Below are 17149 nucleotides of genomic sequence, written 5' to 3' on the forward strand. Positions count from 1 at the left end.
ATGAATACCAGAGCATCCAACTAAAGGAATCGATTTACCCTGAAACTAGCAGAATCCCCTTTTTGGCTAGAGGAACTAGGTGTAGCATTCAATCCCTAGGCCTAGGAAGCCACTATCTGGGTCAACAATTGGATGGATCCCCTAAGGTTCCAATAAGAAACACTAGGGCCGAGGGTTGAGGCTGGAGGTGAAACTGGAATATCACGTTAAGGAGGAATCTATAAATTCTCAGTAGGTGTAGTAGAAACAGGGGGTGTTGTAGTTGGGGGAATGTCTTTACCCCTTGGGTGCTCCCCCGTAACATCGGGCAGCTCATCAACTACCACTCCTGAGGTGGCATTGGCCCTTTGACCACACCTCGCCTTCTTCTTATGCGCCATGTGCTAAAAATTAGAATAATGACAAGTTAAAAGGCAAAAGTATCTTACAATCAGCTTTATCACATGATTTAGAATATCAAAGAAGGGTGTCATTCCTAAATTCCTAAGTAGCCTCCTAATTATAGATATGGTCAACTTCACACCGATAATAAGGACTATACTAGACACAACTCTAAGACATCCTAGGACACTTTAAAACCTTAGGCTTTGAAACCAAGCTTGTAACGCCCCGGTCTTTGGGGGGGAGGGGGCAGGACCTGTGCTCAACTGAGCTACCCCAGTCAAACAAGACTACTTTGTGCCTATCTTTCATCCTTGCCCATGAATAGTTTAAGGCTAAATATCAAGAGTTAGACAAATGAGAGAGTAAAATGTACAATACCAATTTCATGACTTATAGAAGCTTCATTTAAGATTAAAAAAATATTACAAATTCATATTTAGAAGTTGGAATGTCCGACAACTACAACAACATTTTTAATTTGTTTTCCCAATCAAATTACAAACCACATCATATCTACGGAGCCTCTAAGAGAACATGAGTAAGAATATGGAAATGACAGTGACAAGGCCCCTGCTATACCTATAAACACTATGTACAAGAATCAAAATGACACAAAGCCCCGATAAAGAGTAGGGCTCATCCAATCAGCTGAGAAGAGGGTATGATGCTATCAACGATTAGTGCCACCTGATGAGGAACCATTTGCATCCATTAAAGAAGCTCCCCCGACAAAATGAACCTTAGTACGTATGGAATAGTATTAGTATATAAAGCTAAATACCCTCTCATGGAACAGAATGCCAACACAAAATGAGATAAACATGGAAACAATACGAAAATCAATAATAATTAAATGCCAAATTAAAACAAAAAAACGTTCAAGTAAGCATTAATATTTTGGTTGGGAGATGCCTAGTACCGACACACCACCATGTACGTGATATGGATTCTGATCTCTACTCGATCGGCTAAACCGTCACACCCTAATGTGTGAGGGTTGACATAGAACTACGGAACCACCACCATGTGCATGGCATAATAGGATATGCATGGATTACTAAGATATCAACAAAGCCAGTCCCAAGGACAACTTTTCTCTACAAATATCCTTATCCATCTTGACAATTGTGCGAAGCACGATTTACAATAGTTCATGGATTGTTTCGCTGGATATCACCAGATTTTGATGCACAATGAACATGCTAAGAGGACAACCTTCACCTCACATGGGAAGTTTATTGCTATATGATCATGCCATTTGGCCTCAAGAATGCGGGTGCCACCTACATGAGGGCCATGAGGACCCTTTTTCATGATTGGATCCACAAGGAGATTGAAGTATATGTGGATGACATCATCATCATGTCACGGAAGAGTGCATATTATTTAAATGACTTGAGGAAATTGTTTGAACAGTTTCCAAGGTACAATTTAAAGATGAATCCTACGAAATGTGCATTCAAAGTTCACGCGGGAAAATTATTGGGTTTCATCGTCAGTAGGAAGGGGATAGAGTTGGATCCTTCAAAGATCAAGGCTATTAAACACTTTCCTTATCCCAAAAGCAAGAAGGACGTAATGAGGTTCCTCAGAAGATTGAATTACATCAGCAGGTTCATAGCCCAGTCAATGGTAATCTGTGAACAAATTTTCAAGCTATTAAAGAAAGTTTCTGCCACAAAATGGTTAGAAGAATGCAAAAAGGCTTTCGACAGAATCAAGGAGTACTTGTCTAGTCCGTCCGTGTTGGTTCCTCCATAACCTGGGAAGCCCCTACTGCTATATTTGTCCGACTTGGATAATGCATTTGGATGCGTGTTAGGTCAACACGACGAGACTGGAAAGAAAGAAGATGCTATCTACTACCTAAGCAAGAACTTCATGCCATACGAAGCCAGATACACCTTGTTGGATTGGACGTGTTGTTCTTTAACTTGGATCGCTCCGAAGTTAAGATATTACTTGTCGGGGTATACCACATATCTGATATCCAAACTTAACCGACTCCAATACATTTTCCATAAGTCGATACCTACAGAAATGTTAGCAAAATTATAGATTCTTGTCAGTGTGTTCTACATTATGTATGTGACACAAATATCTATTAAAGGATAGGCATTAGCCGATCATCTCACTAAAAACCTGATGGACAAAGAATACGAGCCATATACCACGTATTTCCCCGATGAAGAAGTGTTATTCGCTCGGGAGGACATGGAAAGGGACAAAATTCGATATGTGCAGAAATTTCACCAGTGAGAGATACACGAGGATTACATACGGGTTCCGCCAAATGAGTTAAACATAATTGGTTCTCCTTGGACGTTTGCCACTTGGGGCATGGATGTAATTGGACCTATAGAATTGGCCAGATCAAACGGACATCATTTCATCTTGGTAGTCATCGCTTATTTCACCAAATAGGTCAAAGCTTCCATGTACAAGGCTATTACATAGAAGGTGGTGGCAGATTTTTTCTATAACAATATAGTCAGTCGGTTCTGCATTTCGGAGTCCATTGTAACTGATAATGCATTCAATCTCAACAGCGATCTTATGAGAGAAATTTATGAGAAGTTCAAAATCGTCCATCGTAATTCTATAGCATACATGCCACAGATGAATGGAGAAATTGAAATAGCTAACAAAATCATCAAGAGGATCTTGCGAAAGATAGTGGACAATCACATGCAATGGCATGAGAAACTCTCATTTGCCCTAGTTGGTTACTGCACCACCATATGGACGTCTATCGGGGCAACACCATACATGCTGGTATATGGCACTAAAGTTGTCATACCGGTAGAGGTCGAGATAACTTCTTTAAGAATTATCCAAGAATCCAAGTTGGATGACGCAGAATGTATACGTGTCAGGAAAGAACAACTCATGCTCATTGATAAAAAGAGGATGGATGTAGTTTGTCATGGTCAGTTGTCTAAAAATATAATGGCCAACACATTCAACAGGAAAGTGAAACCTTGACAGTTCACGTCGGGGCAACTGGTTTTTAAGAATATATTTCCCCATCTAGAAGAAGCAAGGGGAAGTTCGCGCCAGTTTGGTAGGGTCTTTATGTGGTCCACGTGGTATTATTAGGATGAGCACTAATCTTAGCAGAAATGGATGGCAGGGTAAGCACAAAGCCCATTAAATCATATACAATCAAGAGAAACTATATTTGAAGACAAGAGAGTTAGGTTTTGTGTATCAAGAACTACGCACGACCTAACTTTTCACGGTGGGATACGTAGGAAATCCACATAGGGTCCGATCCCACCCTTATAATAGAAAATCTAAATATCATTTTTTTGTATTCTAAACTACGCCATGACTTGATATAGTTTGGTAGGAAAACGTAGGCAACCCACATCGGATCCACTGTAATTGAACTACGTTTTGACCTGATTCCATTTGGATACGTAGGCAGTCTGAGTCAGACTCAGCCATATCATTTTAAAATTCTACTATTTTTCATCTATTATAATCGAACTACATTTTAACCTGATTCACTTTGGATATGTAGGTTGCCTGAGTCAGGCTCGGTCATTTCATTATTTCATTTACTCATACCCTCAAACTATTCATAGACCTGGTTTCTTTCAATATGTAGGCAACCTGAAAAGGTTCAGTCATCACCCTAGCAAATCCTTGAAATTCATAACTTAGATTAGGAAATGATCGCATCAACAAGGAAGTTACGTTGTTAGGGGCATATCCAAAAAAGCATCATCAACAAGGCAGAGCTAGCTAGAAATGATACTCGCATCAAGGGAAATGCCAAATTATGTCATAATCTAGAACAACGATGTTTAACATAAACATAAATAATTTTTAAGAAATCAACTTGTAAAATACTACTTTTTCCACCTGCCAAACCTCATGGCATAATTCACCAGATTAGGGGCAAGGCCAGGTTTATGATCAACACGAATCAACGCTCCTCCCCTACTAAGAATTTTTCTTTGAGCGCAGGATTGACAGGAATCAAAAGGCGACAGATAACACCCAAATCAACGCCAGACCCAATACAATTTCATGAGCCTCTAATCCTCCTTTATTGTTCAATTCATTTTCATATAGCTAAGGACTAACTTTGAATTTCTTCTAGGTATCCCAGTGCCAGGACTCCGACACTACGGGAGCTCCCTGTACGTATCAAACCATCTACTCTACAAACTAGAGCTCTTTGTACATATCAAACTATCTACTCTGCCAACTAGAGAGCCTTATACATATCAAACTGTCTGCTCTACCAATCTGAGTGTCGTGTACATATCAAATCATGTGCTTTACCAATAAGAGCACATTGTACAAGATCACACCGCCCGCTCTTCCAATTAGAGCACCTTTGTACATATTACACCGTCACTCCGCCAAGTCAGAGATTCCAAATAGATCATTGCAAACCTCATTGCCAACTTCGCCAATCGATAGATGGCCATTCAATTTCGTCATACGTTTCGCCGACCGACGACCGCGAATTAGTCCTTCAGTCAAGAGTATCTCTTTGGCATCCTCATTTGTTTTCCTATTTTTATCTTGAATGTTTTGACATTTTATTTGTGCAGCTTACAAGCATTTTTAAATTCTTGGTTGGTTAAAATTCAAACACTCCCATCACGCGGAGATTCAAATTAAAAGTCGAACACTCCAATCGTGTGGAGATTCAAATTCAAAGTCAAATACTCCTATCACATTGAAATTCAAATTCAAAGTCTAATATTCCCATCAAGAGGAAACTCAAATTAAAATTCGAATACTCTCATCGCGTGGAGATTCAAATGTTCCGAAAACTTCGGAACGATACACATCGTGGCTAACATTCAATGTCAAATTCAAACACCCATATCTAGTATCACAAATAATACTCCAAACCTCGGAGATTTTAAAATTCAAACGTCCTGTCCCCGGCATCCCAAATAATGCTCCAGAGCTCGGAGGCTTCAGATTCAAACATCCCACTGCCCAGAGATCCCCAACAAAAGCCTGCGTCATCCAGGCATTGTTATTCCTGCATGATTACATTGTACCCTAACATATTTATATTATGATATATGGATATATGTCACGATCCCAAATTACCACTTTAGGATGTCGGGGTGGCACCTAGTCTCTAAGACTGACTGGGTAAGCATAAGATGCATTGAGAAATAGCAGAAATAATAACATAAACATCAAATTAAAACTATTAAACTATCATAACAAAACCCAAATCGTACTACTGTCAAAAACTCCCCAAAACTTGGTGGAACCGAATCATAAGCTCTACAAGAATGTACTAATAATCTTGAAATACAACATTGTCTTGGAACATGAAATAAATAGTAGAATATCTAAAGCAGAAGGTGATTCGAAGCCTGCCAACGTCGAGAAGGTATACCTTGAAGTCTCTAAAAGTAGCTAATCAATCACTAGCATCCCGGATGGGCAGATATATCTGGATCTGCACAATAATTTGTAGAAGAATAGTATAAGTACACCACAACTGTACCTAGTAAGTATCAAGCTTAACCTCCGTAGAACAATAACGAGGCCATTTCAAGACACCTACTAGGACAAGATAAATCGAATAGAGCATAACAATGACCAATAACGAAGAATGAGGAAAATGAATGATAACAAAGCAGTATAATAACATAGGCTAACAATAGAATTTAAGGTGAGAAAGACAACGAGATGTGAACACACAATGAGAGCAACAAGTAATCAAAATACAGACTAATACAGGTAAGAAAGTCAAATAAACAACAAGAACAGTTCAACCAACAAGCCTCTTAAATCATGAAATATACAACAAGAATCACAATAGAGGTATCACGCCTCATATTCACAATTCACAATTTTAATCACAATCTTTTCTTATATCACTGCGTGAGCCTTGCATTTATTTTTATTTTTAAAATATGTTTTCGAAATAGTTACACACGTTTTAGCCCCCATTATCTCACCACGTGGCTTTAAGTAATTCCCTTACTAGCAACACGCGTATCAAGCCCACCTTATCACACCTCATGCATATCAACCCCTATCATTATACCACAATATGCATATCGGTATCACAACACAATAACAACTCGTACTGCAAGTGCCCATATGCCACAACTTGCTAAAATCAACAATACCAATATTTTCATAACAAATGGCTCATGGCTCAACCACAATATATACATGAATCTCAATAATGACAAAATGAGTGAGAAATACGCAACAAGGAAAGATATCTCAAAAATCTACAAATTCAACCTCAATGTTATAATAGCTTTCGCAACATCAACGTTAATAACCCAACAAGAAGATAATTCCCACGAAATAACAACTTCAAGTAAGAGTAATCCAACAATAAAGAGGTAACAAGACAATAAGGGAGGTAATAACATCAACTAAAGTATATGAGAGAAAATATAACAAAGTAAGGGATAGAACAAGTGCTAACAACGTCAAATAGAGCATGTAAGAGTAGATAAATAATGAAAGATATAACATGTTATGACAATTCAATTAAAGGCATGAAAAGAGTCTAAATAGTCTAAACCGGTCAAATACCATATATAGCCTGTGTACACACTCGTCACCTCGTGTACTAGTCTTCCACATAATACAAATAGATCAATTAACCCAAATCCTAAGGGGTAGTTACCCCACACAAATTTAGGCAATATACATACCTCAACTAGGCCAAATCAACCCTCAAAAAAAGCTTTTATCCTAAAATTCGCCTCCAAATGACTAAAATCTAACCAAAAATGACTTAATAACATCAAGCAATGCAAGAGAAAGCAATTATAATAGATAAAGCTATGACTATTACACATTTTCCAAAATATCAACAAAAGCTAACCCCTGGCCCCACCGTTCAAAACCCGAGTCTAAGTGTAGATTCTGACTACCCATAATATCACGAGTCCATATATCTATTATGTTTTCAAATCCAAGTCCAAATCGTGTCTCAAAACTCAAATCTTCATTTATTCAAAACATTGACAAAAATCCCCAAATTTTCTCTTTGATTCTCATAAATTTGATGTTAAACCTAAGATGTAATCATGAAATATAGTTTGAAATTGATTGGAATCATTTTCCCAATATTTGCAGATGAAAATTCCCTCTCCAAATCGCCTCCTACCGAGTCTAGGGTTCTAAGATATGAAAAATGAGACCAAAATGGTCGCAAATGCGACCCAACCCAGGCATGCACTGACTTTGCAAGTGCGATGGGGAAAATCGCATTTGCCACATCTGACCACCCCTGCCAACTTTGCAATTGCGAAGCTGGTGCTCGCAATTGTGACATCAGAGCACTTGCACACCAGAAAATTCTTTTTCAGTCTAAACCATTTCGAAACGCATCCAAATTTCATTCGAGCCCTCGGGGCTCCATGCCAAATATCGACACAAGTCTTATACGAACTCACACGTGTGATCATAACACAAAAATAACATCTAGAACTACTAATAAGACATTAAAACGCAAGCATTTCAAAGTCATTTTCTTTGCTCGCAAACTCTTTTATCGTCTCCTGTCATAGAGGGGTAGCTGTTGATGACAAATTTAAAATTAATAATATCTATTTTTTCAAATATAAATAATATGATAAGTAATAGTAAGCATAATAATAGTTAATAATATTAATTCTATAATCGATTATAATCTAGTCTTAAATATTTATAATTATATTACTTCTACTACTTTAATTAATTAAAACTAGCTTTCATAATTTATAAACAAGTATTACAACTATTTTAATAATTTAGTCTTTAAATTTATTATTTTATTACCTCTATTACTTTAATTAACCAAATAATTAGTTTTCATAAATTAATAGAAAAGTATTATAATTTTAATTACTTAAAATTAATTATTTACAGCAAGTATCTAATAATACATTTGTTAATTATATTTTATTACATTCTATAGAGATTAAATAATTATAATTAAATTAATTATAAAAAGGTGGTTAAAACTTAAAATAGGCTACTTTTGCAAATGGTCAATTTAACTCAAATGGCCATGCCTTAGATCAAATGCCAGCCTACTACCAAAACATTGGCCTAAAAGACATTATCCCAACACCATGACCCGGCCCGGCCAACCCCACTACTATCCTACTTGGCGATTTTTCAGCCAATCACTATGCGCCACACCATAAGTTCCCAATCACTAACAGAAAAAATACAACTCATCTGGACCGTTTATCCAAATCATCAACGTTCCAGAATTAATCTCAATTTCCCCTTATTATATTAAACCTCCGGTGTTTTACCTTTTTTTAGATCCAAATGATCTAATGGTTCCACTTTTATCCCACATAACCTTTTTCTTTTCCTTTTATCTAAAAAAATCTAGAGTCGTTGATCTAAGCGATCCAACGGCTCCCCTTCCATCTCTCGTTTTAACTAACCTATCCCACCCGAAACCCTAATAATTCTCAGCACATATCGACCGGCCTTTCTTTCCTCTTCCTCTCTCATTTCTCTCTTTTTCTCAGACCCCATAAATCTCTGGAACCTTGCAGTAATCCGTACAAGTTCACACAAAATCAACCCCAGTATTAATCATGTCGCTCTTCCAACCGCGAATGTCGCCGATGTTTCCTTTTTTCGCACCTTAATTTTAATCCCAACCACCGAAACCCTATATCAAAGAATGAAAGAACGAGAATATAATCATTTCACTTTGTGCTCGTTCAAATCACTACATGCAATTTGTAGATTCATGAGAATCTTGACCATATTATGATGATTCTTGGTCCAGAGGTCAAACACTGTAACCTCTGGGCATTGGCTTTAACGGATGGTCCATTAGCTTGCAACGACCCATTTCCTTCATCATCTAGAAAGGTAAAACCTCACTCCGTTTCCCCTCTATTTTCCCTTTGTTTTTCCCCTTTGCTATCATCAGCGTTCAATCGTCATCTTACACTAAGTTTTTTCAAACTCAAATGAACCCTAAGGCTCCGATGGCCGCTGTAAATAGGGGCTTTAATGCTCTCACCTAACAAGAAGAACTACCTAAGCGAACTTAAGTAAATATTATATGTTTAAATACTCTGGATTTCCTCTCTAATTTCTTTTCTTTTCTTTTGCTTCTGCTTGAATTCGACCACTGCAAGTTGATTGTGAGATTGGGTTCCTAAACGGCTAGTGATCACCTCTACCTAGTTTTCTGCTCTGAAGAAGGTCAATAAACCACTAACCCCTTCTTTAATTGTTCATGTGTTAGATCTGCTTGTGTGATATTTTACTGTTAATTACTTGCTCATTTTTCTTCTTGATGTTCATCAGTAAATATGTGGCTCTTGTCGTGTTATGCCACTTGTGTTGCTCTTTACCGATATTTCATATTTGCTGTTATATTTATCTCCCATGTTGTTGTTTACATTAATATCTAACAGTGATCGTTGAGTTTTATTTCTTGTACTGATATCATCGTTAGGCATATGTCTTGTCTAATTGAATTGATATTATTGTGAGCTCAATCATGTTACTTCCTTATGTTGATTTGAGTTGATTAATTTTTTTGATGGCAGCCATGTTTAGCCTATACTACTACCCTGCTGATTGATTGATGCTCACTTATCTTTATACTTTTGCTCTTGGTTATCATACTGATTAAGCTAATGAAATTATGTTCCTAATATCTTAAATGCCATCTTGTTTAACAAGGTGAAGTCTTCATCAATAGGTTGTCTTGCTCAAATGGTCTTCTTGCTTATAGTATTATGCTGCTTGTGTTCAGTTAGTTAAATGAAATCCACCGATGGCCTTGCCCACATTATCATGTTGACTTGATTAAGTGTCTTCAATTATTGGTCATGTTATGACACTATGTCATTTTGTTTAGTTAAGTCTATATGTGTTTACTATGTTAATATGAAATAAAGGGGGGGGGGGGGGTACATTTTAAAATCATGATTGTATGATAAACTTTTGAGACCAATAGGTGATCCTGTTTACCTGAGTTGCAATCATATGCTAATTTTGTTTTGCATTATTTGTGCATAGGTGCTTTCTTGTTGTCTCATGATTATTTGATGTCTAACAAGTTCTTCACTGATATAATTTGATTGTTGTCGATTGTGATGACTTATAAGTTTTAATTGAATGTTGTAAATATGCATTGGTAGATATCATGCCTATAGGAATCACATAATGAGACTGAAAGTTGAACCTCTTACTCATGCTAAATTGTCCATATTGTCCTAACTAATTGGTATGACCCCTTGTGAATTCTAAGTAAGGTGTTAACACGGGTTCTTAATATAGTATAAGCCCAACCCCGGTGCTTATTTTCATGTTATGGAAATGACTGTTCTGAAATGATATTCTACAACCTGCTTTAATAATATAAACTTACCTTGAGAAGATTCAATTTGACTGGATCTTTAATGAAGCACTGAACCTCTGATAAAGTTAGTAATGTGTGCATATGTTTATCTTTGTTAGTTGTTAATGCCTTAAACCACTTGAGGTGACATTCTTGTATGATGAAGTTGTTAGTAGCATGGCAGGCCTGACTACATGGGTGTATAGTTGAAAATATGTGATTAGTGGACCTTCCTTGAATATGTATGTGTCTCTAAGAATATTCTGTAAGGTTGTGTTACATGAAATTATTTAAAATCAACCCTTGAACCTTTGAATCAGTTAAAGGATCATGTGAACTTACAAGTACTGATAGCATGTGTCTAATAATGATCACAGTTCTAAACTTTAACTTGTAATGGTTCTTGGATACTTATGGCTTTGCCCTCCAGTGATAACTGTAATTCCTAATATGTTGTCTTATGTTGTCAGTGTTTCTGCATAATCAAGTTTTTGGAGTATGTTATGATGGTTTGAGACGCTATATTGAATATGCTACACTTCTGCTAGTTTATGTTAATTGTGTGAACTGCCTGGGTACATGTTTAGTTAAATGTTAAGTAAAAATCTCATTTGTGTCTAAACCTCTTAAGAGAAGTAAGGTTCAGTACTTAAGGATGATTGATGTGGGCTTGACTTTTTAGTTGAGGAACCCCTCCCCGGCACAAGTACTGCTCGTAAGTAAATATGGTTCACCCTAGGCCTATGAATATCGACTTTCATTGATCTTCATGGGATTAGCATAAACGAAATTTAGCTTTACTATATTTCTTTAGATCTTGTCCATATTTATTATAACTTTATCTTACTTTACTTTTTTTTTGTATATACTAATCCATTCTCTCCCTTTTCTTTGCATGAATCATTGGGCCTGCCGAGTTCATTGAGAACTTAGGCCCAAGTTCAGGGAACTGGTCTGCTTCCTTGTCACCTGTTGTAGTCTGTTGCTGCTTTGAGTCTAGCTGGGTCTGATTATTTCGTCACCCCAACATGAGAGTCCATCTCCCTTCTTCTTCATCTAAGGAATTATTATTATTGTCTTTGTCTTATCCTTTGCGTATCATTATGGAACTAATGTTGTTATTAGATATCTGCAATGATGTTCTATTTTTTCTTTATCATATTTATATTTAAGAACTCCTCCATAACTATGATTACTCGAATCTGTTTCTACAATATAAGTAAATTTCTTATTTTCATCTGGGAAGTATAGTTTTGGTTGTTTTTTACACAATATTTTGATCTTTCTTATTTGTTCCTTATCTTTTTCATCAAATCCATATTCTACATCCTTTTTTAGTTTTTTATAGGCATAGGTGTGGGGAGAGAAATTTATATCCTAGTTGATTAAAATTGCTAAGTGAGCCTCTTGTGAAAGCCTTGAATAAATGAAGGAAAATATTTGGATTCTTGTTTGAAAGATCATTTCTTTGTCTTAAGAAATGAAGGTATAGTTCCTTTAGAAATAGTAATGTTTGTTTTAAAACTTTGTAACATGTCTTGTAAAAATAAGAAAGAGTGCGTCAGTGTATATATCAAAATAGTTGTACCTCATTTGTCTTCGAAAAACTGCTTTGGTAGAATTCCAAATGAGTGTTTGGTTTTGTTCTTGTAAAATGAGATCGTGCTAGGTGTGGCGCCCTTACTTCTCTTTCTTGAAGCGGTCCAGATATTTAGTTGCCTAAGTTACTTGTTTTCAAAACATTCAAAGGGGTGTTCTTGCTTTTAAGTTATTATAATCTTGTAAAGGCCTAAACCAAACAAAACTCATCATGAAAGATATGTAAATGAAAGAGAGATTGTTGCTGAACCATTAGTTTTAAAAGTGTACACATGCTGAAAACGTTGAGATTGTTAAGCAAGTTATCTTATCGGTCATATATATCTCTTCCTCACTAAATGACTGAAAAAGAAATAAAAATAATAACACGAGAAGAATATAAAGATGAAGAATCCTCATAACAAAAGATTATATTTGATAATAGTATATTTGAACAAATAAAAGGAAAAGAATTAGACCTCAGTGTCGAAAAAATATTTGAAGTACCTACAATTGATTTCATTTGTTAGTTAGTCTGATTAATTGATTTCATTTGTTAGTTAGTCTGATCTAAAAGCTTTTTCATAAAATTCTCTTTGTAGTGGAATTAGTCTAATTATTTCTGATATGCATTCTAATACATATTCTATATCTTGGGTTCTTCCCTTTCGTTGTTAATTGATTTCATTTGTTAGTTAGTCTGATTAATTGATTTCATTTGTTAGTTAGTCTGATCTAAAAGCTTTTTCATAAAATTCTCTTTGTAGTGGAATTAGTCTAATTATTTCTGATATGCATTCTAATACATATTCTATATATTCTATATCTTGGGTTCTTTGATAGTCTTCTATATTATTTTCTATTAGATTTTTTAGTAAATTTATATTTTCTGTAGTTTGTTGCCAGTATTGTAGATATGTATGATTCATTATATGCTATCAAAATATAGGTCTAGTTCATATAAATCTGTTTCTGGTATGATTAGTTCTGTCCAATTTTGGTCTATTATTTCTGTTATTTCAAAGGCTAATATTTTTTCATAGATTATTCTTCTTACATCATTATTAATGTCTTTTAGTATATAAAGTATAAGTGTTTTATAGGTAATATCGTCGTCTATTAGATAAGTGTTCATCTTATCATATGATTTGCTAAAACATATTCCTTTTAATCTCTATGTCTATTATCCTTATTCATCATATTATAATAAGTTATTTTAATCGTCTTTTTTAGTCACTACCATGATTTTCTGCTTCAATCAGTTACCCTAACAGCGCTTCAACTCTTGTTTACTCCCCTAAACGGCCTTCTGCCTACCGGTTTCAACTTTAGGATGCATAGTCTGGGCTTACCTACTCTTAGCATATTTTCATGGCAAACTTACTCAAGATGATTTTTATAACAGTACTATTATATGATGGATAATTATAATCTACATGTATGAGATTATCAGGAATATACTAGTTTAGCTAGTCATGTTTATAGTGTTACATACCTGTTTTTGTAGATTCTTGGTGTCTTCTTGTTGATCTTTCATATTTTCTTGCTGATTCATAGCTTGCTTATCTTCCATAGCTTTCCTGTATTTTATCTTTAAGTATTTTATCTGTAAGTATTTTATCTGTAAGTATTTCTTGTGAGAAGAGAAGAGAGAGGAGAGAGAAGCCCTTGGCCTGAAGATGTAGCCTGTTTTATTTCATAAACGAAAGGCTTATTTATAATATTACAAAATGACTTTTACTATTCATGAACGACCTTTACTGTTCATGAATCTGACTCTTGACTCTTACTATTCATGAACGACCTTTACTGTTCATGAAACTGACTCTTGACTCTTACTATTCATGAACGACCTTTACTGTTCATGAAACTGACTCTTGACTCTTACTATTTACTTTACGACTTTTACAAAAAACAAAATAACATAAAGAAAAGAAAAGATTCTAATATATCTTTCATATTATTTTGTCTGCCATATTTCTTTGTCGTCTAGCTTGTCGTCTTCTTCTTCAGTAATCTTCTTCTTGTTTATTCCAGTTGTACGTCTGGAACAATATTATCTTCTCCTTTGCATTTTGAGCATATGTGATCTGGATATTTGTGACTGATTAACTTGCAATATCTTGTTAATAATTCTGGAGAAATAAAATTTGTCCTTATAGCTCTTGTGGTTGTAGATTGTTCTGGCTTCAAAAGACTTAAGACCCATTGTCTTAATTCTTCCATATCTGGTTCTCGTATTTCTCTGCAGTTTGAATATATCATTGTCTGTTCTCTTGAATAATAACTCCAAATAGCATTCTGGTTTAGGTAGTTGTTTGCTAGTTCATTTAGTATAGTGGATATTCCGATAATCCTTTTATTTGCATAAAAGTCTGGAATATTTATTTTTTCTATTTCTTCTTGTTCTTCTATTTTTTCCGGTACTAGCATTTCTCTTGTAAGTCCGATCTTGATAACTTGTATGATGGGTTTTATTTCTTCATATAATATCTCTGCTGTAGCTGAATAGAATCGTATATAGAATAGTGTTCCTTTGGTTATTCTTTTGTACTGCATAAATGCTCTGTATACTTCTGGTATGGTAGCTATTTCTTGTCCTGTCTGTGTATATACTGTATCTAGTAATCCGTAATTGTAGCAAGTGGCTACTAGTTTTGCATTTGTATTTGGTAATGCTATTAGTTTATTATATCCTGTTAGATAATGAGTAATATAATCTTCATCTGGATTTTGGGTAGTTTGGGATCTTGGATTTTTGTTTAGGAAGTTTTGTATTTTATATATGTTGTCTATATATGTACGGGTTATATGGTTGTATGTCTTTTTGGCTTGGTTTAGGCTTTCTTTGTAGGTGTTTATCTGTGGTGGTAGGAATATTTCTTTCTGGGTATTTTGGATATTTTTCTGTATGAATGGTTTTGAAAATAGATTGTTCATATTTGTATTTGTATATCTAGGTTTAATTTCTTCCTTTTTCTTTGCAGATAAACTGCTAGCTGTGCTGCTTCCTGCAACTGCATTTAACAAACTGTTATGAGTTTTTAGGTGTTTCTCAACGTCACCTTCTAGCTCTGGAATTTTAGAGACTTCCGATCGTCTTATCTCCGCATTTTTCAAGTCATGCTGCTGACCACTAGCTGTTTTCTTTAATATCTGTATCTCTTCTTCTATGCTTTCCACTTTTTTACAAAGTGTAGTCATAGCTAAGAGTAGATTTTCCATTGTATTATCTGGTTCAGTTTGGGTAGCTTTGTCTTGATAAGTAATCTGCAACAACATTCTTGTTAGTAGTGATTATTTCAATTGTAAATGTAAAATTTAATATATTTAATACCAGTCTGCGTATTTCTTTTGTTGTAACTGAATCTTGTACTTTTCTGGTTATCCACCATTTAACTTGGGTGTTATCTGTTCTTACAATAAATCTGTTATAGACTATATATGGTTCAAATGCTAATAAACATTTATATAATGCAAATAATTCTTTTCTATTTATTTCCCATCTTTCTTGTGGTTCAGTATAAGATCCTGAATAATATCTGCAATGATGTTCTATTTTTTCTTTATCATATTTATATTTAAGAACTCCTCCATAACTATGATTACTCGAATCTGTTTCTACAATATAAGTAAATTTCTTATTTTCATCTGGGAAGTATAATTTTGGTAATTTCTTGCACAATATTTTAATCTTCCTTATTTGTTCCTTATCTTTTTCATCGAACCCATATTCTACATCCTTTTTTAGTTTTTTCTGTAGAGGTTTTAGGTTTTCTGCTAATTTTGGTATATATTCTCTTACTTGGTTTACTAATCCTAAAAATGATTGTAATTTCTTTTTTGTATCTATGTTTTCATCAAGATTGATTATTTTTTGTACTATATGTGTTTGCATTTTTATTCCATTTTTATCTATTTGTATACCTAAAAATTCTATCTGATTCTTCATAATTTCTGCTTTGGTTTTGCTTAAGCTTATGCCAGAGTTTTCTATAATATGTATGAATTTTTCTAATAATCTTATATGTTCATCTTGTGTTCTTGAATATAGTAGTATATCATCTATATATACTATACAATTTTCTAGTTGGTTAAAATAATTGTCCATAAAATGTTGGTATCTTCCTGGTGCATTTTTATATCCAAATGGTAAAACATTCCATTCATAAAATCCTTGTGGTACTGTAAATGCTGTTAGTTTTTTAGATTCATCTTCTAGTTTTAGATGGTAAAATCCTGATTTACAGTCAAATTTACTGAAGTAATTATATCCTTGGATTTGTCTTATTTTTAATATCTTATTAGGTATTGGGTAATTATATGTTTTAGTTTTTGCATTTAAGTTTCGGTAATCTATAACCATTCTACTTTTTCCTCTTTTTTGTTCACTATGTTTATTTACTATAAATGCTGGACTTGTATGTTTACTATTACTTTCTTGTATGTAATTGTTATCTAATAATTCTTTTATATGCATTTTGAATTCTACTAAGTCATCAAAGTTATATTTTAAAGGTTTTTGTGTTATTATGCTGTTTTCTTCTATTAATTCTATTTTTATTTTTGTTTTATGTTTATTCCAACCTTTTAGAGGGTTATCATTATATAATTTTTCTAATTCATTCTGGATTATTTTTACTTTGTCTATTGTAAATATAATAATTTCTAATTGAGTAGTTATATTTTTACTTATATTTTCTAGTTTTTGTGTGATTTTTTCACTTCCTTTTATCCATTCTGTATTTTTTCTTTGTTTATTATTTACTCTTTTTGCTCCTACTTTGTTTTTACATGGTGTGGTAAACCACCAGTGTGTCCTTGTTATTATATGTGGGTATAGTTTATCTAAAAATGGCA

The 17149-nt window shown here is 34.4% G+C and overlaps 1 protein-coding gene and 1 long non-coding RNA gene across 2 annotated transcripts; one reads left to right on the forward strand and one right to left on the reverse strand.

The window, feature by feature from the left end:
- The first annotated feature begins 8681 nt into the window (after positions 1–8681).
- LOC108948995 (uncharacterized) lies at positions 8682–11867 on the forward strand. Its single transcript, XR_001973766.3, has 2 exons — positions 8682–9225; positions 9498–11867. It is a non-coding gene; the product is annotated as an uncharacterized lncRNA (long non-coding RNA).
- A 2051-nt stretch (positions 11868–13918) lies between these two features.
- On the reverse strand, positions 13919–15686 carry LOC138891801 (uncharacterized). Its single transcript, XM_070175521.1, has one exon. The coding sequence runs from the start codon at positions 15569–15571 to the stop codon at positions 14318–14320; it is 1254 nt and encodes a 417-aa protein (XP_070031622.1). The 5' UTR covers positions 15572–15686; the 3' UTR covers positions 13919–14317.
- Positions 15687–17149: the final 1463 nt, after the last annotated feature.

Source organism: Nicotiana tomentosiformis, chromosome 5 (genome assembly GCF_000390325.3).
Source record: "Nicotiana tomentosiformis chromosome 5, ASM39032v3, whole genome shotgun sequence".
Lineage (NCBI taxonomy): Eukaryota > Viridiplantae > Streptophyta > Magnoliopsida > Solanales > Solanaceae > Nicotiana > Nicotiana tomentosiformis.